Source organism: Rhinatrema bivittatum, chromosome 7 (assembly GCF_901001135.1).
Source record: "Rhinatrema bivittatum chromosome 7, aRhiBiv1.1, whole genome shotgun sequence".
NCBI lineage: Eukaryota > Metazoa > Chordata > Amphibia > Gymnophiona > Rhinatrematidae > Rhinatrema > Rhinatrema bivittatum.
Window position 1 is genome coordinate 130,344,870 of NC_042621.1, and position 22,993 is coordinate 130,367,862.

At 42.5% G+C, this 22,993-nt stretch overlaps 1 protein-coding gene across 1 annotated transcript in view; it reads right to left on the bottom strand.

Annotated features, from left to right (window-relative positions):
• Positions 1-22,993, bottom strand: part of LOC115095452 (arachidonate 5-lipoxygenase-like) — a 172,886-nt gene that overhangs the window by 78,125 nt on the left and 71,768 nt on the right. The window contains exons 5-7 of the mRNA XM_029609128.1: positions 7,191-7,297; positions 3,902-4,074; positions 2,633-2,779 (exon numbers count right to left, since the gene is read on the bottom strand). Coding sequence (XP_029464988.1) covers positions 2,633-2,779; positions 3,902-4,074; positions 7,191-7,297 — 427 coding nt within the window. The remainder of the gene's footprint in view (positions 1-2,632; positions 2,780-3,901; positions 4,075-7,190; positions 7,298-22,993) is intronic.

Sequence of the window (22,993 nt, forward strand, 5' to 3'; positions counted from 1 at the left end):
AGGCCCTAGAGCAGGGATGGCAAATTCCAGTCCCCGAGGGCTGCAAACAGGCCAGGTTTTCAGGATATCTACAATGAGTATGCATGAGAAAGATTTGCATCCAATGGAGGCAGTGCATGCGGATCTTTCTCATGCATATTCATTGTGGATATCCTGAAAACCTGTCCTGTTTGTGGCCCTCAAGGACTGGAGTTTGCCATCCCTGCCCTAGAGTATTTTTTGCAGATATTTTTGCTTGTGTGGCAGACCCTCCCGGTCTGGCCATTAGATGCCACTATTCTTGTCCTTAGAACACACTTAGTAGGAGCCAACCATACCCTTCAGTCCCTCCCACCAGAAGGCTTTGGATTGGATGCCTCAGTGTTATTCAGCCCAGCCATTCTAAGATTCAGGGGGTTCAGTTTGAGGAAGCAGTCATAGAGTAAAGATGCATTTTTTCCACTCTCTGGTAGGGCCTTCCAGCCTTGCCCTAAGGAGTTTTCTTTCAGAGGGGATACCTCATTATGCACTCCCTGCAGAGGTCCTTCTTACTTTAAGTTACAGAGAGATAGATTGTCGAGCCTGATACCCTTTAGGGGTAAAAGGGCTCTCAGCAGGGGACCAAAGACCTGTGAGCCTCCCCTAAACCCTAGTTAGGCAAGCACCAGTGGTGGATCCTGCTGCGAGAGACAGTGAAGGCTAAAGGAGTTCTATTTTTGGAAGGAACTGAGTTCACTCTGCTTCTTTGGGGAAAGTCATCCTCGTTGGCCATACTCAAAGGACAGAGGCTGATGACCAGTGAGCCCATTCACACCCTGAATGTGGCAAGCACCTATAAGAGGAAGAACTCCAGTTTAGGAAGAAGTATCCAGTTAAACTTTAGCAGGCTGAAACAGACTGGTGCGCTTGGCCAAGCACACCATTTACCATACAATTGGCCGCGCATTTTCGACCTGTGTCTATTACTCCTTATACTGTAAGGGGTAATAGCGCGTTGAAAACACATGGCCAACCCGCTGAAAAATACTGATTTTGTGTACACCCTCCGACTTAATATCCTAGTGATATTAAGTCGGAGGAACCAAAAATGTAATAAAAAAAAAAAAATCTGCCCACTGGTCAGCGGGTTAGGAAAATGGACACTCAATTTTACGGGCGTCTGTTTTCCTAATCCGTGGCTATCAGCAGGTTCGAAAACCAACACTGGTAAAATAGAGTGTAGGTTGTTACTGGCATTTTTGTAGAAAATTGTCCCTTGCACCTCCTTATTAGCGCGACACCTCATTTAAATAGAGAATCGTGTGCCCAGGAGAGGTGCCTAGGAGCACGTTGGGAGAGCGGGCACTCAACACGGAGTGCAGGTTCCCCCGCATTTTTTACTGTATCGGCCTGTAAGTGTTTTGGACTTTTGAGTTAGTGGGGAGGTTTTTGGATCCCCCTTCCCCACTGGGATTGCAGTGCTGAGGAATAGCCTGATTCCTGATTTTTCCACAAGAGAAATTCCCAGAAGTAATAGCTAAGGATAAAGGAACAGCTGAATCAAAGGAAGTAAGAGCAAGAGAAGGAGATCCCATCTGGATAATCTGCATATCAAGGAACCAGTAGATGCCTGATCTTTTTCCAAATTTTTATTAAGCAGAGACGTGTTCAAAAATCGCCCAACTCAGGCCGAGTTTCGCGGTTCAAAAACCGCTGCCTCAGGGGCTTCTGCAAACAGCACTTCACTCCCGGTCTCTGCTGCAGAACCGCGAAACTCGGCCTGAGTCGGGCGTTTTTTGAACACGTCTCTGCTTAATAAACATTTCGAAAAAGATCAGGCATCTATTGTTTGTGTTTTTCCTTACGGCTATCATAGATCGCCTACCTCTTTGTTTTCTTGGACTATCAAGGAACGAGGACAGGCTGGGTGTCTAAGTGGAAGAAGATATCTAAAGTTAGGGTTTTTGTAGTTAAGTGGGAACCTTCTCACTAGGATTCCATGGGACGGCCGCTGGAAGAGTATGCACATTTAAAATCACCATGGACTCTATCAGATGCCTGTAACAAAGGATCATCTACCTACTCTAAAGATATGCCTGTACCATCAGACAAATGTGATCTCACACTTCTGAACAATGGACCTTATTTTGCTTTTAACTAATCAGTAAATTATTATTTAACACCCAGTTCCTGGTCCTGCCTGTTATTTTGCAGCATCTCCTTCCCGAGGATGCCACAGCTCCAACCACACACACACAGGATCATACACCATTGTCTGGGTATAGATGAGAGTCTCCCTCCATAGAAAGAATCCCCCCACGGTTAAAGAGTCAAACTGGGAAGAAGTTAGCTAGCCAGAGCAGCCCTGAAGGAGATTGTGTGCCCTTGGGACTAAACACCCCAGATAAAGATTACACTTGGATAAACTTGTGTGGATTGCAACTTCCTGAAATTTCAGGAAATTAAATCATTGCATAAAGGTTGCAATATTTCAAAATTGTGCAAGCTGGCTAATTTGTGAACTTTTTGTACTTTTTTCAGCCCACTTTTGCCTGAAACTTAAATCTCTCTCTTGACCTCAAGCATCAGCTAAACACAAAAGTTCCCAGTTATGCACACAACATACACCCAGGCTGAGCATGAGTGCAGAACACACTACAGGAACAGAACTCACCTGAATAGCGATGGGAAGAATTTCGTTTTCTGTGTTTTTGTAGAGCAAGCAGATGGGAGCTGCCAAATACTGCACTGTAGAGGGATCCGTTGCATTGGCAGGAATACCATTGAGCAGCTCATAATCCGCTATGAAGATATTCCCTTGCTATAGGAGGGAACACAGTCATATTACCAAGACGACAGTAACTGCTCCGTTCCCTACTACAGGAGAGAAAGCATGTAGTTAGCATGATGATAATTGCATCTTATTGATAGACCAGCATGTCTGACCAAGCATGAGGTTAGGGAGGGTAGTTTGCAGCTGCATGCATGCGTAGGGCTAAAGTTTGCTTTGAAAATTATGGGGTGTTCGCAGAACTCGGCAAGGCATACATTTACACCTGTTAACAAGTGTAAATATGTGTGAGTAGATTTACACGCATACTTCCGAAAATGAAAACTAAATTGTTTTCCCCATCTGAACTCTGTTCAGGAACGTCTCTTTCTAGTACACATAATACTGTGCATACTTTTAAGCATCCCCCACCCGGTCAATTATCTCAAGCCTATTTACGCACATAAAACCAGGATTTATATATATAAATCCTTTTGAAAAGCAGGCCTTAACTCTGTTAGCTGGAAAATTGGACTAGGCCTGTTTTTTCCCCATTTATATATGCATGCAAGGAACTCAGGGACAATTTTCGGACTCTCTTTGGGGTATGTATGCTGGCTGGCATGGGATTCATCTGTGTTAGGATCTGTCAATGCTCCCTCTCTTCAATCACTATGGATTGTTGCTGCCTACCTGAATGTAATTCACTTTGAAGTGCTGAAAATTGGAATATAAATCAAATAATTAAATAAAATAGCTATAACTTTCAATGAGAGACCAGAAAATAATTATTAATTTCTCTTTTGGTCTCTTTTGGATGAGAGTCTCGTTTTCCACATCTTTTCCCTCTCATTATATTGACTGGTGAATAAAAATGAATCCCTCTGTTTATTCATGTTGTTTTGAGACAGCCCAGGTTTGAGTTGTTGACTTCATTGGCTGCCATTAGTTACCATTTTATTGAAGGACCATGTTTGTGCACACAGCTTTGACAGTTGCTTTCAGTGGTATGGTCACATATACACTAGTGCCCGGATGAAGACTGATGATCTCCAATGACATAGTCATCACTTTGATTCCATACATAAGGTAGTCTCAATGACAGGTTAGATCATGATGCGTTCCCTATAGCTGTGGGTAAATCTTGCATCGTTTCTTTCTTTGGTATTGTACCTGAGCCTCTTCTTCCAGCGTTAGGTTCCGCTTAAGGCTGCTTTCAACCATCTCGGTGGTCACTGGAAACTTCTGGGGAATTTCCTTGCATTTCTTGATCAGGACAGGATTGCAGCCATTCAGAAACTGATAACCAAAAAGAGAGTCTTCTTGCCAGTGCTGCCTCACGTACTCTGCAGAAGCACACGAACAGTCTTAGCACTCACCACAACCCTGAACATCTGGCCCATACATTTCCCAATACAGCAGTCACAGTGTTAGATGGCAGAATTGGTTTACAGGATCGAAAAGCAACTGTGAAAGGGAACATCAATGATCTGTATTCGGTGAAAGAAGACATTGTGAGAAGGAGGAAGTCTTTGAATGTAAGGGTCAACTATAGGAGCAATGAATCACTTCTGGGTGCAGAAGGGCAGTATGGGTAGGGCTGAGGGTATACCAGAGTGTAAGGAGAACCATAGGTACAGTGATAAACACTTCTGCTTGTAAGGAGTCACTGAAAGTGGGGAGGGACTAGTAAGGGGGGAGCTGCAGTTAGGGGGAAGTTGCCTCTGGAGGTAAAGGCACCTTAGCTGGAGTTTGCATCTCTTTGTAAAGGGGTATTTATTGATTGATTGATTGCATCTTGTATTCTGCAATTTCCACAATCATCAATGCAGATCCCATAAAACATACAACATAAAATTAAACAGGAATTAAAAAAACAAACAAACAGTTATGAAACAATACAAAATCAATGTTAAAACAAACTGAAAGCAGGGATTGTGCCTGGATATAAGGGGCAGCAGAGGGATGGAAGGGTCACAAGAAGGACAATTTTCCAATCTTTTTAAGCAGGTAAGCAGCCCCTCTGATAATTGTACCCTCTCCTCGCTACAGATAAAAGCACGCACGCTGTTCACAGTGCCGGAACTTTTGCTCAAGTCAAAAAAGGGGCGCGAGGGGGGTGAGATTAGGTTGAAGAAGGGAAAGAACTTGCCCCACACTTACTTTCTGAATGTGCATTTGCACTTGCTTTAAATAGAAAAGTGAGGGTGGGAAAGGGTTACCTGTCTAAAAGGCCGATTCAGTAACGATCATGGGAGAACAGGTGCTCCGTGTTGAGCGCCCGCTCTCCCAACGCACGCCCAGCCACCTCTCCTGGGTGCGCAATTCTATATTTAAGTGAGGGGTTGCGCTAAAAGAAGACGCGCTAGGGATGATTATGTGCCCCTGGCGCCTCCTTGGCCCAGGAGAGGTGGCTCTGTCAGCGGGTTCGGAAACAGACGCTCAATTTTACGAGTGTCGGTTTTCCAAACCCACTGACAGCGATCAGTTCGGAAAACAGATGCCAGTAAAATTGAGCATCCGTTCTCCTAACCGGACAGGCTGGCACATTCTTTTTAAATTTTTAATTAAAAAATTGTGTTTTTACATTTTTTTTTTTTTACATTTTTGGTTCCTCCAACTTAATACCGCTGGGATATTAAGTCGGAGGGTGTACAGAAAAGCAGTATTTTCTGCTTTTCTGTACACTTTTCTCGGCTGCTCATAAATTAACACCTGCCCTTGTGGATTGGCCACACATTTTACTTTCTGAATCCTGGGTGAATGACTAATAGGCTCATCAACATACATTTGCATGTGATGAGCACTATTGGTTTTCAGGGGGTTTGGCCACACATTTGAAGCACTAAACTACTTACAGTATAAGGGGTAATAGACACCCCTCGAAAACACACAGCCAAACGCGTGTTGAACAGTGCGCATGGCAGAGTGCACTTTACAGAATCGGCCTGTATGTAAAGCAGCACCCCAGGTTGGGACGGCTTCTGAATGTAATAGTATACTGTGAGTGGGGGAGTGGAGGATGTAAGAGGGTAACATGGACAGTTCTGCATGCAAATTAATATTCTATTATGCAGACAATCCAATGCATTCTGGGGACCATAAACAAAAGGTTTTACAAGGGTACATAAGAACATAAGGGTACTTAAGAACATAAGAACATGCCATACTGGGTCAGACCAAGGGTCCATCAAGCACAGCATCCTGTCTCCAACAGTGGCTAATCAAGGCCATAAGAACCTGGCAAGTACCCAAAAACTAAATCTATCCCATGTTACTGTTGCTAGTAATAGCAGTGGTTATTTTCTAAGTCAACTTAATTAATAACAGGTAACGGACTTCTCCGCCAAGAACTTATCCAATCCTTTTTTAAACCCAGCTACACTAACTGCACTAACCACATCCCCTGGCAACAAATTCCAGAGTTTAATTGTGCGTTGAGTGAAAAAGAACTTTTTCCGATTAGTTTTAAATATGCTACTTGCATGGGATCTTCTTAGTGTTTGGGTAATTGCCAGGTTCTTGTGGCCTGGTTTGGTCTCTGTTGGAAACAGGATGCTGGGCTTGATGGACCCTTGATCTGACCCAGCATGGCAATCTCTTATGCTCTTATGTTCTAACTTCATGGAGTGCCCCCTAGTCCTTCTATTATCTGAAAGAGTAAATAACAGATTCACATCTACCCGTTCTAGACCTCTAATGATTTTAAACATCTCTATCATATCCCCCCTCAGTTATCTCTTCTCCAAGCTGAAAAGTCCTAACCTCTTCCGCCTTTCCTCATAGGGAAGCTGTTCCATTCCCCTTAACATTTTGGTCGCCCTTCTCTGTACCTTCTCCATCACAACAATATCTTTTTTGAGATGTGGCGACCAGAATTGTGCACACTATTCAAGGTGCAGTCTCACCATGGAGCAATACTTGTTTATGCACATAAAAAATGTGATTTAAATATTGCCTGCCCCCAGTTAGTGCGGGTAGAAGCATGCAATCTGTTTTTTTAAGTTTTGCCGATGGGTTGAAAAGTGCGGGTTTAGGTCAGTGGAGGAAAAATACATGTGGTGAAATCATTTTCAAATCACCATGTGTACTTTCCAGTATGCACTTTGTACCTCCTTCTAAGCAGGTGCAACATATACGGCTACAAAAGTGCCTGCGGTCTATGCGCCGACCACATTTTCAAAGGGCAACTTTGTGGGGAATTTCTCTTGGAAAATCTGCACACGGGCCCATGGGTATCAAGTAGCTACAGGCCTGCAAGCTGCCCATGGAGTTTATTACCCCCTAATACTATAACCAAGGAAAAGATATTCCTGAGTTCATGCCAGTACTACTTTATTTTACTCAAAGGGTATAAACCTTCTCTAACAGATCCTATGATCATCGACTGGTTTTAAGGCAATGTGGTAAGGCCTTGTGGGGTTTTTTTTTTTCTATATGGTCAGAAATGCTGAAAACCCACCTGAACCGGAACTACTGATTCGAATAAAGATCCGCTCAAAATCTTCAAAGTTACTCCAAGAAGACTGAAACATGTTCACGAAGATATTCAGGCTGAGATTTTCTATTCTAAGAAGAAAAGACTTGGTTACAGGGCAATACAGCGTACGCAGAGATGCTAGTTTTACAGGGGAATAAAGAATCTGCACTGAGACACTGTCCTATCAGATTTTTAATTGTTTTCATCATCATCATGAATTGTTTATTTAACTTTTACTACACTAAACCTCTTTTTTGTGGTATGTCATATCTGTCCATTTTGACTGGACTGTAAGCTCTAAAGAATAGAGACTGGTCATAGGGAGGATTATTTGATAACAGCCCTCAGGGTGGTAAAATCTGTATGTACATCTTATTCACAGAACATTGAGTATTTTCAAAGCAAGCTTACCTGCATAAGTTAGCTTTGACAATCCTCAGGTAAATGGCTGAGTGTGTGTATATAAATTACCTCGCACAGAGTTACATCTGCTCTAAGCAAAGGCATAAATTATGCGGGGTTTAACTTATGCACACAGGGGTAGATTTTAAATACTTGCGCAATCGCGTACTTTTGTTCGCGCACCAGGCGCGAACAAAAGTACGCTGGATTTTATAAGATACGCGCGTATCTTATAAAATCCGGGGTCGGCGCGCGCAAGGGGGTGCACATTTGTGCAACCTGCGCGTGCCGAGCCCAGCGCGCGCTGCCTGTTCCCTCCGAGGCCGCTCTGATTTCGGAGCGGCCTCGGAGGGAACTTTCCTTCGCCCTCCCCCCACCTTCCCCTCCCTTCCCCTACCTAACCCACCCCCCCGGCCCTATCTAAAACCCCCCCCTAACTTTGTGCACGTCGCCGGCAGCCCCGCTCCGTCCTCCGGTCCCGGGGGCTGGTCCGGAGGCCTCGACCACGCCCCCGGCCCGCCCCAAAATGCCGCGGCACGCCCCGGACACGCCCCCTCCCGCCCCTTTTCAAAAGCCCCGGGACTTACGCGCGTCCCAGGGCTTTACGCGCACCGGCGGCCTATGCAAAATAGGTGCGCCGGCGCGCGCAGGCCTTTTAAAATCCACCCCACACATTTTAAAATCAAAAAGTATGTGCAAAGAGTCCTAACTTTACCCCAACTCTGGTCCCCCTAGGAGTGCCTCTCCTCGGTGCAGGTAAAAGTATGCATAAAACCAGGTTATGTACACACTTTCACACCCACTGAGTCTGGGCACATTTTAGAACAGTCATTTACATGTATAAAACTGGATTTATGCATGTGCATGGATTTCAAAATTACCCCCTAAGATGGTAACTTTAAAACAGGCGCACAGGCACACATATATCTGTATATGGGCGGAAGGCCGGAGATGCGGAAATTTTCTATCCTGCATGCACATACACATGCATGTTATATAATAGCCTTGGCGCACTATGTGTGCTATTAATTTTATGCTTGTATGCACACTGTATCATAAATCAACTTTGGGACGTACAAGTGAGGGAATTTTATAATAGAGGCGCGTCCAGTTTCACCAGTTTGTCCAGTCTAGAACTAGGTCCTCAAACCTCTCTGGTTCTTTAGCCTGCAATCTCCCCAGATACCCTGAACATTCAAACACTTCAGAGATGCTTAAATAGTTTTATTAAGACTTATACCTCATCTATAGCAGAAATATACTATCTCTGTTCTCCCCCCTTTATTATATTACTATCTCTGTTCTCCCCCCTTTATTTTCCTATCTCTGTTCTCCCCCCTTTATTATATTACTATCTCTGTTCTCCCCCCTATCTCTGTTTCCTATCTGTTTCCTATCTCTGTTCTCCCCCCTTTATTTTCCTATCCCCAGTTTTTGCTCCCTTGTTATAATGTAACTTTATGCTTCATCAAATTTTGTCTTTTGTTAATTGGTTATGGTTAACTGCTTAGTTCGATGTAAACTGAGTTGATTTGATTTGTATCAAGAAAGTCGGTATATAAAAGCCATAAATAAATAAATAAATAAATAAATAAATAAATAAAATAACTTTGAGCTGAAATATACCTGGGCATGAACCCAGGCATATAACTACTTGTGTATATCCCTTGGCTCCGCCCTGGAATGCCTATGTCCTGCCCCTTTTTCCCAATGCGAGATATTCATGCATCAGTACTTGTGTATGCATGTGGGCAGCTTATAAAATCGGGTGGACACACACGTACTAGATGCACACACATCACCTGACTTTGGTGCCCCCCAACTTTTAAAATTCACCTTCTAGTGTCTCTATACTACATACTTCTGGTATGCGCGGTACCAGTCATGATAACAATAATAATAAATTTCATGCTTTTCCAACTAGAAAGCTCAAAGCATGTTACAACAGATTAGGACCTGCAACTGAAGCAAAATACAAAAAACTAAATATATCACAAGGATAATTATCATAGTGAAGTAAATAATTAATGAACAGTTTAGAGATGACAATTATGTTTGAGGCACACAGACCCAGCTCTAGCAACAGGAAGAGCGGCTGGAAGAGCTTGAAAATCGCTCTCGCTGAAATAATCTAAGGTTTGTAGGCTTCCCTGAGTCGCTGAGTGACAAGGAACTGCGATCATTTTTGGAAAGCTGGCTTGTGAGCGAGTTGGGCCTAGCAACAACGAGGGAGCCACCAAAATTGAAAGGGCCCATCGCCTTGGAGTTCGCTCAAAGGTGGTAATTGCTAGAATCCTGGACTTTGTTTACAAGTCTGACATCCTGCAGGCAATCCGCAAAGGGAAATCAATAAAGTACAATAATGCTAAAATCCCCTTTTTTGAAGACTATTCATCGAAGCTATCAGCCCAAAGGAGAGTTTGCTCCTGCTTGCAAATGACTGTAAATGCTGGGAATTGGTTTCATCCTGCTATATTTGGTGCCCTTACCTGAGGGCACAAAGTGGTTTCTCTCTGTGGCCGAGGCTCTCCAATTTGCAGACAAAATGGCGGCGGTGAAAACAGCAGAGCCGACCTGAGTACAGTGACTTAGTGTGATCTGCATTGGAGCAACTATCAAATTAGAAGTCTTGGGCTAGCGAGCAACATCTTGGTTTGAACTGAGACCTCCTCTGATATTTTGTTATAGCAGACTTAGATTCTTCTGCACTGGTCTATCGCAGTTTTTGAGGGCCAACAGACTTTTGAGGCAGTCCTTGCACCAGGATCGCAAGGAAAGCTTTGATGATACTTTGGATTGTCTATTGTTGTTTCAATTTGGCAGGAAGTTTGTGTTGTTTCTGCACACGCAACGTGCAGGCCTTCGAAGACTATCAGCACTCCGCTCTCTACATTTGTTTCGACTGTAATTTAGGGCTCTTTGAATGGGAAGGGTTGAATTGACTTAATTTAACTTGATCTTTCTTTCTTTTTTGTGTACCTTGTGTCTTAATACCAACAAGTTAGGGCTGGGGATGGATGAGTGAGGGGAAAGAGGAATCTTGGTGTTTTTAGTGCTCTCTAAACCTATCAGGTTGAACTGGTCAGGGCAGATGTTTGGAGGTGGGGGGTGAGTTAGGTGTAATTTCTCTGCAAATAGGGATCAGTTATTGGAAATTAGTGGCCAACAGTGCATTAGTATTTACAAGAAAATGGAAGAGGGCCTTAGCTGGGGAGACTCTAATCCAAGAAAATAAGCTTGGGAACTTTGTCTATAAAAATCTTTTTGCTTGGGTTGTTCATGATTAGCTACAAGGTGAAAATAGTCTCGTGGCATGTGTGTGCATTAAATACTCCAATTAAGAGAGTTAAAATATTTACAGTACTAAAACGTATGTCGGCTGATATAGTATTTCTACAAGAGACACATTTAAATAACCAAGGTCAGCTTTGCATCGGCTTCTACTAGGTCAGTGGGAGTGGCAACTCTAATTTATAAGAACTTGCCTGTAACGATTTTGAATGAAATCAGAGACCAGCAAGTTCAGTATATCATCACCTTATGTAAGTTAAACAGGGAAAGGGTGGTTCTTAGTAATGTCTTGCATGACCAAGCTTTTATCACAACTTTGACACATACCCTGCTCCCCAAGCTAGAAGACTTCATTATTCTAGGCGGTGATCTGAATATGGTGGCAGATCCTTTCTTGGATAAGTCACAGTCTTGTCCGTGGCAGTTGACTGTGGGAAGCAGAGGGATTTCTCTGGTGCAATCAGAATTACATCTATTGGATGTCTGGCGAGTCCTTCATCCCACAGATCACAGTTACTCCCATTTATCTAGAGCGCATGCCACCTTTTCTAGAATTGATTATTTCTTAACTTCTTCTGCTTATTTTTCTAAAGTGGAGGAGGCAGGTATTGAGGAAATTAAGATCTCCGATCATGCACTTATCTGGATCACGCTAGGATTTAGTAATTGTAGAATATCAGGGTTGAATTGGAAATTCCCATATTATGTGGCTAATGATACCTCTTTTTGAGACTATCTCATTCAAAAATGGAAACACTATGCAGCTAACAATGCTGTTCATCAGGGAAATGATCTGGTTTTATTTTGGTATACGGCTAAAGCTGTTTTATGAGGGGACATTATAGCTTTTCTTATCAAAAGGCACAGGGACTCGAATAAGCAGATTTTGCTTTTAGAATCTGCCTTGTGGCATCAAAAGCATACATTAGTTACAGCTCCTTCAGCTGCTAATAAGGAAGCTTATTTATCTGCTCAAGCCACATTAAACACCCTGTTGCATTAAAGAGCAAAAAAGAGCATTTTTTTACTATAGATTTAAGCTATATCATCATGGTAATAAGGTGGGAAGGCTGATGTCTGCCCTGATTAAATCTGTGACTGGGCCTTGATTCATTTCACATCTAAAAGGCAAGAGGGGCCACATGATCAACAGCAATAAAGATATTTTGCATTTGTTTGGGGAATATTATGCAAGCCTATATACCTCAGATGGGTTTGATGATTGCAAGTGCCGGGATTTTCCCCGCACACTCTCAATGTGCGCCTTAACTGACTCTCAATTGCAAGCTTTGAACAGATCTATTAGCTCTGAAGAAGTAGCCCAAGGGATTCAGAAAACTCAGAGGCTGAAGGCACCTGGACCTGATGGGTTTTCAAGTGAATTTTATAAGATTCTGAGAGATAACATCACCCCTACGCTTAGTGCCACATTTGAGGCATTGATAGTGAGAGGCTATTATTCCTCTGGTATGAATAAAGCTATCATCACCGTCCTCCCTAAGCCAGGTAGGGGTCCCACACTCACTTCATCCTATCACCTGATCTCACTGATACATTTCGATCAGAAACGTTTGGCAAAACTATTAGCATATTAGTTTTGGCAACAACAGCACCAAACAACTGGATCAGAACAAGTGGGATTTGTAAGAGGGCGCTATGCCAATGTCAATGTATGCAAATTGTTAATGACTATTTCTCTGGACATTGCAGCTGACACACCTTTTATGGTGGTCTGCTTCGATGCCAAAAAGGCTTTTGATAGGGTAGAATGGTAATACTTGTTTGAGCTACATGATCATATGATACTGGAAGGCTTATTTCAGGATGGCTTGAGACCGAAGTTGCAGCTAATGGGGAATGATCTTCTATTTTCCTGATCTGCAGAGGAACCAGGCAGGGTTGTCCTTTGTCCCCTTTGCTATTCCTATTGGCATTTACTTCTTGCTATTCGCCATAACTCTACCATAAATGGTATTGTAATGGGATATTCTTCTTTTAAATGTGCAGCCTTTGTAGACGATTTATTGGTTTATCTCCTGGATCCAGTATACTCGCTTGCTGCAACGCTTCAACTTACCGAGGAATATGGTGCATTTTCTGGATTTCGTCTTAACCAGAATAAATTAGAAACTTCGGTTTTTCTCGAAACTATTTCCTTGCATTGGCAAGGCTCTTTCCTATTAAAATGGGCTCCCAAGCTTTTAAATATTTGGGGGTATATATCTCGCTTAATGTTTCTGAGATTTATGCACTTAATATTCGTCCCTTGCTTGCTTTGACCGAACTAAAACTAAGACTGTGGTGCCCTTTACCTTTATCTTTAATAGGCTGCATCAATTTATTTAAGATGGTTTTGTTTCCGCGTTGGTTGTACTTGCTTCAAATTTTGCGTATTTGCCTGGGTAAGAAAGACCTTTCTCTACTGGATAAACTTTTATTGGGTTTTCTTTGGGCTGGGAAGAAAGTTGCGTTGAAGAGGTTGAAATTGGACTGGACCAAGGGAGGGTTGGGGCTTCTGGACTTGGAGCTCTATAATCTAGCGAGTAAACTATGTATTGTGAGGGACTGATTCAACTGACAGATTCAACTTTTACCGAGCTTGTGTGCGATCAAGCATTGATCCTTGCTATAGATTTACAGTATGTGCTTCATGGCCCTGCTCATAAATTACCAGGGGGAGGGATAAGGAATGATTTGGTAGCCCCCTTGCACTGGGCTTGGCGTAGACTAATGACCCATTTGAAGGTCACTGGTCGCCATTCTCCAATACGGGGCAACCCTGAATTTGACCCGGGGTCTTATTTCCAGGTGTTCACTCAGTGGAAGGAGCAAGGACTTTCCACCCTCCAGCATATATTATCAGAGGAAGGGACAGTGATGTCCTTTCCTCAGTTGAAAGAGTGTTATGGCTTAAGGGATTCGGAATGGTTTTCCTACTTGCAGTTGAGGCATTATGCATCCTCCTTACCTCCTCCAGCATTGGATATGAATGTAGTTACCCAGATTGATGAGTTCTTTCAAGCAGAGCGCAGTAGGCTTTTGCTTGCATGACTATATAATGGGCTTCAAAAATTGAGACAAGTTGACTGGGTGTGGGAATTGTGGGAGACTTGGAGGAAGGAAAGTGGTTTTTCACTTTCCCAGGGAGGTGTGTTCCTGTTTTCAGTTATTAAAAGTAGTTTCTGTTAATGTCTATTTAAGGGAATTGCAATTTAAATTCTTGCACAGAGCCTATGTTACTCCAGTCTTAGCCCACAAAGCAAAGCTTACTTTGTCAGATAGTTGCCCAAAATGCTCAGGGGTGGCAGGTACCCTTACTCATATGTTTTGGTCTTGCCCGATTATTAAGAAGTTCTGGGGTAAGCTTCTTTACTACTTATATTATAGTCTATCCCTTTGGATTCCTATGGAATTAAAGAAGGTACTTTCTGGAGTGAGCCTTTCTGATAAAATAAGGACAGAAGGGGATAGGCTTCTGGCGAGGAACGCATGAATACAGGGCAAATGGGCTATTTTACTGAATTGGAGAGAAGTATCCCCTCCCTCGTTCTGGCAATGGAGGAATGCACTGCATAATATGGCCACTATGGAATCAATGGCCACACGGGCCTCTCTCTTAACTCTAGAAAACAATTTTTGCTTGTATGGGATAAATACATTCAGAGTCTTTCCAGCAGGGTCAGGAGTTTACTTATAAATGCTTTATAGTTTACTTATTGTAATGTGCTATGATAACTGCTGCTAATGTAAAGGGTTGGATTTATTGGGTTATTGTTAGGGCTCGGGGAGGGATCCCTTATATATCATGTGGGCTATAAATGATTATCGGCATGTCTGTCTGCACCAGAGCCAGCCAGTCAGACAGAGCACTGTTTTTTCTTTGTCCTTTCTTCATATTGTGTTTCCAGTTAAGACTTACATGATAGGGCTAGGGTCTTCTTATAGGGTTTAGGTTGGTTCGCTATAGAAGGGGGAACCAAATAAAAAACAAAAATGCTTCTTATTGTTTCATAGGCAATGGTACAAACCCTATTTAGCTATTGGCTTCGCATCCTATGGAGTACGGGGTTTCTGTATACTGTTACATGAAGTTCGTGCGTGCTTTTCTAATAAAAAGTAGTTTAACACAAAATTGAATAAGGTAAATCTCAGGTTTTGCTAACTAAACCAGAACACCAAGCTTGGGTGACAGAGGATTTTCCCAGTCCTAGCGTGGATGATTTGTTACTGTACTTGGGTGTACTAATCCATCAGATACCAGAGAAAGTGTAAGCTTTAAATTATGATGTCACATGGAAGCGTACTTGTAATCAATTTAAAAAAATGGATAGATCTTCCAATATCATTGGCTGGGAGAGTTGTGTTGAATCAGATGATGATTCTCCCTCAATGGTTGCATTTGATGCAGCTACTCCCTATTTATTGGACAAAGAAAGAGCTTGCGGGCATAGATAAGTAATTGCAGCAGTTTCTTTGGAAAGGTTTAAAACCTCGTATAGCTCCAGTAAAGTTGAGGTGCCTTAAGATACATGGTGAATTGGGGCTAACTGATATCAAGATATATAATGTAGCCTGTAACATGCGCCATATTGGAGACTGGATAATGGATACGACTTATTATATGCAATACATATATTGAAAGAGAGAGCAAAATTTTATTATCACAACAATTAATAAATTACCAAACAAGTGTGTCATAAAATACACTCATACACTCACACATTCACTCAATTAAAATCACAAATTAAAGCATAGTGAAGTGACTAACCAGAATCCCTGATGCAATATTTACAAAATGCAGAAAGATATTTAGAATACAACTAAAAACATGTATTTGTGGGAGATCACGTGATGTGGTGATCTGGGGAAGTCGAGTTCTTTCCTAGCTCTGGGTGTCCGTCCCCATTTTGGTGTTTAAAGCAAGCAGCATTTTTGTTCTTCCAACGAGACCTGACTTGTGTGGCAGTGCTTATGAACATCGACCGCTACATGAATAAATCGCCCGCCGCGATGCCTCCTAGACTAGCCAGGAAAGAGAAAGAGAAAACAAAAGCGGGAGACGACAAAATGGCGGCTGGCATGGACAAAAGTATTCTGGGCCTGGGAGATGAAGCCGCAATCGCAGCACTAACTTCGGCGGTGACCGCAGCGCTTTCAAGTAAGCTAGACAAAATATCAGAGCAACTCACTGACTTAAAAGCAGAGTTCGCGGAAATACACCCCCGCTTGGACGCTTTGGAACAACGGGTGGCAGTCGTGGAGGATGAAGCCTTAGCCAGCGAGGGTAAAGTTAATAAGCTGGAAAAACTTGTTCAAGCGCAAAAAGAGAAGATCGATGATTTAGAAAACCGGTCACGTCGCAACAATCTTAGATTTGTTGGCATTCCGGAGTCTGTATCAGACAACGACCTCGCTGAACAACTAGCTCGCTGGCTGCCTGAAGCTTTAGGACCTTCAGTTCAATTACCTAATTTGAAAATTGAAAGGGCCCACCGTCTTGGCACACGTGTGCTGCCGAATCAGAGAAATCGGATCGTGCTGGCACGCTTTCTGGACTTTGCGGACCGACAGCGAATTTGGCAGGGCTCGCGTAAAGCTCAATCGCTTACCTTCCAGAATCAGCCGGTGCGAATCTTTCAAGACTTCTCGGCCCGGGTAGCAGCGAAGCGGAAGGAATTTGGCCCACTATGTTCTCAACTGGCGGCGAAACAGATCAGATTCATGCTTCAATACCCAGCAAAGTTGCGGGTGTGGTTTGATGGCAACCACCAGGCATTTGACTCTTTTTCGGATGCCCAAAAATATATTCAATCGGTGGTGAATGTTCAAGATGGTTGACTGATCTGAGTACTTTCGGATGCTTGCTTACACCATATTATTTTTTACTTATCTAGAATGGGCCTTGCAAATTTTAATTTTCTGCTGTAACGGGCCTGAAGAAAGGGGGAAAGAAGGCCCTGTTTGTCTTAGCGTTTAACCATAATCTAGTATGGTCGCGACCACACTAGTGTTTATTTTTATTTTTACTTTTTTAGTATACTGGGGTCCTCCATCAGATTTTTTTTTTTTTTTCAGTTAATGGGGACGGACACCTGAACACATCTTTTGATCCTGTCTCTCGTATCAGAGAGCTTATGGGGAGTTTTGCTGGGGATTGGGATTTTGTTGTCTGTGTTGGGATGGGGGGCGGGAGGGGCTGGGGGTTCGGAAGCACCGGGGGTTTGGCAATGTTATGCTGTTTCTGAATATTCAGTGCTGTTTACGTTGCGGAATGATGTTCAATGTTTATGTAGCCTCTTATTAGTTCTCATGGGGATCTGTGAACAAGGAGATATAGTGAACAGGTATATAATACCTTGGTTGCGTGGGCGAGCTGGGCACTCACGTGACTTACTTAGCTTGTTTTCTTGGTTCTTCTTTACCCGGAGGGGTAATCTTTGGACCTGAGCTTACAATGAGTCCTAAGGTACAATATATATCTTGGAATGTGGCAGGTATGGGGTCCCCTATTAAGAGGGAAAAAGTCTTATCGCACTGTCATAGGCTGAAGGGGAGTATTGTATTCCTACAAGAAACCCACATGCTAGATAAAGAACATATGAAACTGAAAAATAAGCAAGGCTATAATCAGGTATATTTTTCCTCTGGATCTCACAAGCGAAATGGAGTAGCCATTTTGATACATAAAACGGTTTCCTTTCAAGTGGAACATCAATGGTCAGATTCTGAAGGGAGAATTATCAGGCTTAAAGGATGTTTATTTGGGCAGCCGATTATGCTGGCATCAGTATATGGGCCGAACAAATATGATCACTCATTTTTCACTGGGTTGGTGTCTCGTTTGATGAATATGAGCTCCTATCCCATGGTAGTAGCAGGTGATTTTAATTGTGTCGCTGACCCCTCAATAGATCGTTGTTCTAATAGCCCTCAAACTAGAATGGGTACAGGGAAGGGGATCACGTTTCTGGCTCAGGCTTTACAACTGCTTGATGTGTGGCGAGTCCTTCACCCGGGTGAAAAGGAATACACTCATTACGCTAGGGCGCACCCTGCTAAATCCCGTATAGATTACATTTTACTATCTGAGGCTTTATTTTCCAGTGTTGACAAAGCTGACATAGGTAATTTAGTGATATCTGACCACTGCCCTGTTCTGTGCTCCTTGGGTTCTGTCACCACTTTACCATCCTTATTCCAATGGCGTATGCCAGAATGGTTGGCAACGGATCAAGAATTTAAGCAGTACATTTCTCAGAAATGGGCTCAGTATGATGAATTTAATGGGCAACACCGTTCAGACCCGGTGCTGTTTTGGGAAACAGCGAAGGCTGTTTTAAGAGGTGACATCTTGCAATACACTATTCAAAAAAAGAAAAAACAAAACGCTCAAATTTTGTCCTTGGAAAAAGATTTAGCTTATTTTAAGAGGCAATGGAATTGTACTAATATGATATATTGGAGAGACAAATTTAAGAAAACAGAAATGCTTCTCAATGATATTATACACCGCAAAGCAGTGGGAAATATGTTTTCTTTCAAGCACAAATTGTTTCTGCATGGAAATAAACCGGGACGGATGCTGGCGCGCTTATCGCGGGCACAGCAACCCTCCAAATTTATTAGTTCTCTCCGCAAATCGACTGGTTCGATGGCTGTTACTACTAATGAGATTGGAGAAATTTTCAAAACATTTTATGCCACCTTATATGCTGCTGATCCGCCTCATTACATCAATCAGCAACAGTTTTTTGATAACTTATCCCTTCCCACATTAACAACCCAACAAATAGACGGCCTTAATAGACCTATTTTGCTTCAGGAGGTTCAGACAGTAATAGCAGAACTAAGCTTCATAAATCACCTGGCCCAGATGGTCTTACTTCCCTGTTTTACAAAACAATCCGGGACCCCATAGCCCCTGTGTTGGTGAACCTGTTTAATCATATGATTGCTCAAGCTCAGCTACCTGAGACAATGAAAATAGCAGCCATTACTGTTTTGCCTAAACCAGGGCATGATCCAGCAGACCCGGGGTCTTATCGGCCAATTTCATTGTTGAATCAGGATGTGAAGATATATGCCAAATTGTTGGCATCCCGTTTGAAATTTATTTTGCCTGATCTTATATCCCCTGAGCAGACGGGTTTCGTCCATGGTCGACGTCCTGTCACTAATATTAGACGTCTCTTAGTTGCATTAGAAAGTTGCAAGCATCAGTTAATTCCAGAGCCTCTTTTAGTTAGTTTTGACGCCGAAAAGGCGTTCGACCGGGTAGCGTGGGCATATCTTTTTGATACTTTGCAAACATTTGGTTTTCAGGGAGCTTTCTTTACAGCAATCAAAATACTGTATTCTGATCCTAAGGCATTTATTTGTGTTAATGGAACTACATCCCCCATCTTTACCTTGGGCAGGGGTACACGTCAGGGATGTTCCCTATCCCCCTTATTATATATTTTGTCCTTGGAGCCTCTTATTCGTAAAATTAAACAGGACAGCCTGATTCCAGGTATATGGACTGGGTCCAGTGAACAGAAAATGATGCTGTTTGCCGATGATATGCTTATGCTATTTTCGAATGCTCGCAACTCATTGCTTATTTTATTGGAAACCATCCATGTCTTTGGATCCTTCTCTGGCTTAAAATTAAACTTGACAAAATCGGAAGCCATGGACGTGAATGGGAACCTCAAAACTGATTGGTTAAATTTCCCGTTATTATGGGCAAATGACACCATAAAATATCTTGGGATTAAAATCCACAGTGACCCAGGGTGCTGGTATTCTTACAATATACCTCCGTTAATTAAGGTCTTTAAGGAGAAACTTAACAGTTGGAGTTCATTTCCCTTATCTATCTCAGGGAGGATTGCATTGGTTCAGATGATGTTACTTCCTAAGTTATTATATTTACTACAGATGACACCCATATATTTGCAAGCTAAGGATCTTAAGTTGCTCTACTCCCTATGTGGAAAATTTTTCTGGAACTCTAAAAGAGCTCGTATCAGTTTCTCTAAGCTTATGGCTCCCAGGGACGAGGGAGGTATGGGAGTGGCTAATTTGCGGTTTTATAATATTGCTTGTTTGACCTCGACTCTGCGGGAATGGCTGGGTTGTGGGACTGCGAACCAGATCCTTACCTTAGAACAGGCACTGTTCCACCCAATGGCTCTGGCTTATATCTTACATGCCGCTAAGGACAAGCTACAGCCCCTTCATACCCACAATATACTAGTGTTCGCAATGCGTAGAAGCTGGCGATACATTCGCTCTGCCCTGAAACTACCTTGGCGGGTGCCTTTTTGTCTACCCCTTATGGGGAATCCTGATTTTCCCGCTGGGCACCAGGGCAGACGATTTTCTGAACTTTCTGAGCTGGGGGTTCTTAATGTACAGCCTTTTATAAATCTGCAGAATGGGGAAATTTATTCCTTTCAATATTGCTGTCAAACTTTACATTTTACTCCGGCGGATTATTTAACATATCTACAAATCCACAGCTACATTCACAGGAAAAATTTTTTCCACTCTACTCCCTAAAATCAATGGTCCATTTCAACGGTTTTTAACTTTGGGGGTCAAAAAACCAGTGTCCATTTCGTCAATGTATAAATATATGCATAATATATCATTGTATACAATATATGATTCTCTTGCTGTAAAGTGGTCTACGGATATAGCTGGTGACTTGATTACAGTAGATTCTTTACGACAATGTCTTCAACTATCCCGCGAAGTAGTCGTCAGTGTCCCCTTTCGGGAATTACATTTTAAAATAATGCATAGAATAGTGATATGTCCACGAAGAGCAAACCTTATGGGAGTAGCTGATTCTCCTGACTGTCGCAAATGTTCTTTTTCTCAGGCCTCGCTTATGTATTGTTTGTGGGATTGTCCTATGATTCAAACATTCTGGACTGAGTCTGCCTTAAGCCTTGTTGACACTAATCTGACGAGGAGCCCCATGTCATCACCTGAACTGTGGATCTTGGGAGTTGATCTGGCCCACTCGGACAGGTTAATCGTTCACAATCAAGCACTCTTGCATAAGGGACGCTTAGTGGCTCTTCGTCTGATTTTGAAATACTGGATGTCCAATACGCCTCCGTCCAAACAGGAATGGATATCTGCGCTCTTAGACTTATATCTTTTGGAGCAGAAAACCCTGTCCGGCCATTCGCAAAGGAAGCGGCAACAATTTCATGATCAATGGAAGACTTTCATAGATTCTTTACCCAGTACAACCAGACTACATTTGGACTGAATCTTATTCATAATATGTAATTGTATGTACGGGTTCTGGAAGATCTTAACTATTGGCTTCTTAGGTACTGGAGAATGAGGAAGAAGCACTAGGGAGACCCTAGGAGAACAACAGAGGAACATGGAAACATTGCAACTCAGAAATGCGACCAATTTGGACAATGGTGCTGTGGGGTTGGGGTTGGTATAGGGATGGGTATGGGGTTGGTAGGGAGGATGGGTATGGGTGGAAAATAGAGTATAGGGTTACGCGAAGAACTCTTCAAATCTTCTAGTCTTGAATAGCATACAGTTGTTATGCTAATGATATATGGAGATCTTCCTTGTATTGTTGGTATGTTCAAATGATATGATGTTATGTATATATTGGTACATTACGTTGTATTTGTTTCATAAAACCCAATAAATATGATTACAAACAAAAAAAAACATGTATTTGTACATCCTGTGGTTATATAAAGCCACTTACAACTCTATAAACTCTTTTACCTTCCCTAAGTTTTTAAACATATAATCTTAATTACCACACTGTTATGTAAGCAACTGTGCTAAATACATGTGTGCACCTATATATCAAAATACTTGAACACTTGGAGTTCTCTTCATCTGGCGTTCTTCACTATATGCTTTGCTTCATTGAAATATCACAAATGATTTCTCATACGAGTTGCCCAGCAAGGCCTGGTAACTGCACCAACTCAGTTACCAGCAACTCGTATGAGAAATCATTTGTGAATGAGGTAAGCATGCCTTGGGATTTAGTCTGTGAAAATCTCATATATTAAGTTGGTGGAAGACATTAAGAAGCAAGTCAGCCTTTGAACAATGCGGAGGGTCCGTTGAAAATAATTTTTCAGAAGCAGGATTGATGGTCAACATCCGCCTGATGAAGCTGGTATCAGAGAAACAAGGGCCTCTTGTCGGGTTTATACCGTGGTGAAAAATGAAGCATTGCCTTTATATTTCAATGAAGCAAAGCATATAGTGAAGAACGCCAGATGAAGAGAACTCCAAGTGTTCAAGTATTTTGATATATAGGTGCACACATTAGGGATGTGAATCGTTTTCCATATCGTCTTAACGATAGAAATCGTGTGGCAGGGCAAGAAAATCGTCTTAGGCACGATTTTTTAGTTAAAAAATCGTTAAAAATCGTTTTTTCCGATTAGTGCGCACTAACTCGAGTTAGTGCGCACTAACTGAAAATGATACAATTTGACACTTTTCAGGTCAGTTAAGGTCAGTTTAGGAATGAATATGTATTCCTATTGGCTGCCCTCTTATTTATTCATGTTACCAAGTTTCCTACTGACAGTATATGGGGGATGGGAAATGGAAACAGTTGGTAGCTTGACAAAACAAGTAATGTGATCAGTCAATGTGACTAGAACTTGTGCCCTAACCCTGATACCAGGGGTATTGTGATCTTCCTGCACACAGTGCCCTATCCCTATTAATACCAGGAGTGTTGTGATCTTCCTGCACACAGTGCCCTATCCCTAATACCAGGGGTGTTGTGATCTTCCTGCACACAGTGCCCTATTCCTGATACTGGGGGTGTTGTGATCTTCCTGCACACAGTGCCCTATTCCTGATACCGGGGGTGTTGTGATCTTCTTGCACACATCCCGATATCAGGGATAGGGCACTGCATGCAGGAAGATCACAACACTCCTGGTATTAATAGGGATAGGGCACTGCATGCAGGAAGATCACAACACTCCTGGTATTAATAGGGATAGGGCACTGCATGCAGGAAGATCACAACACCCCTGGTATCAGGGATAGGGCACTGTGTGCAGGAAGATCACAATACCCCGGAG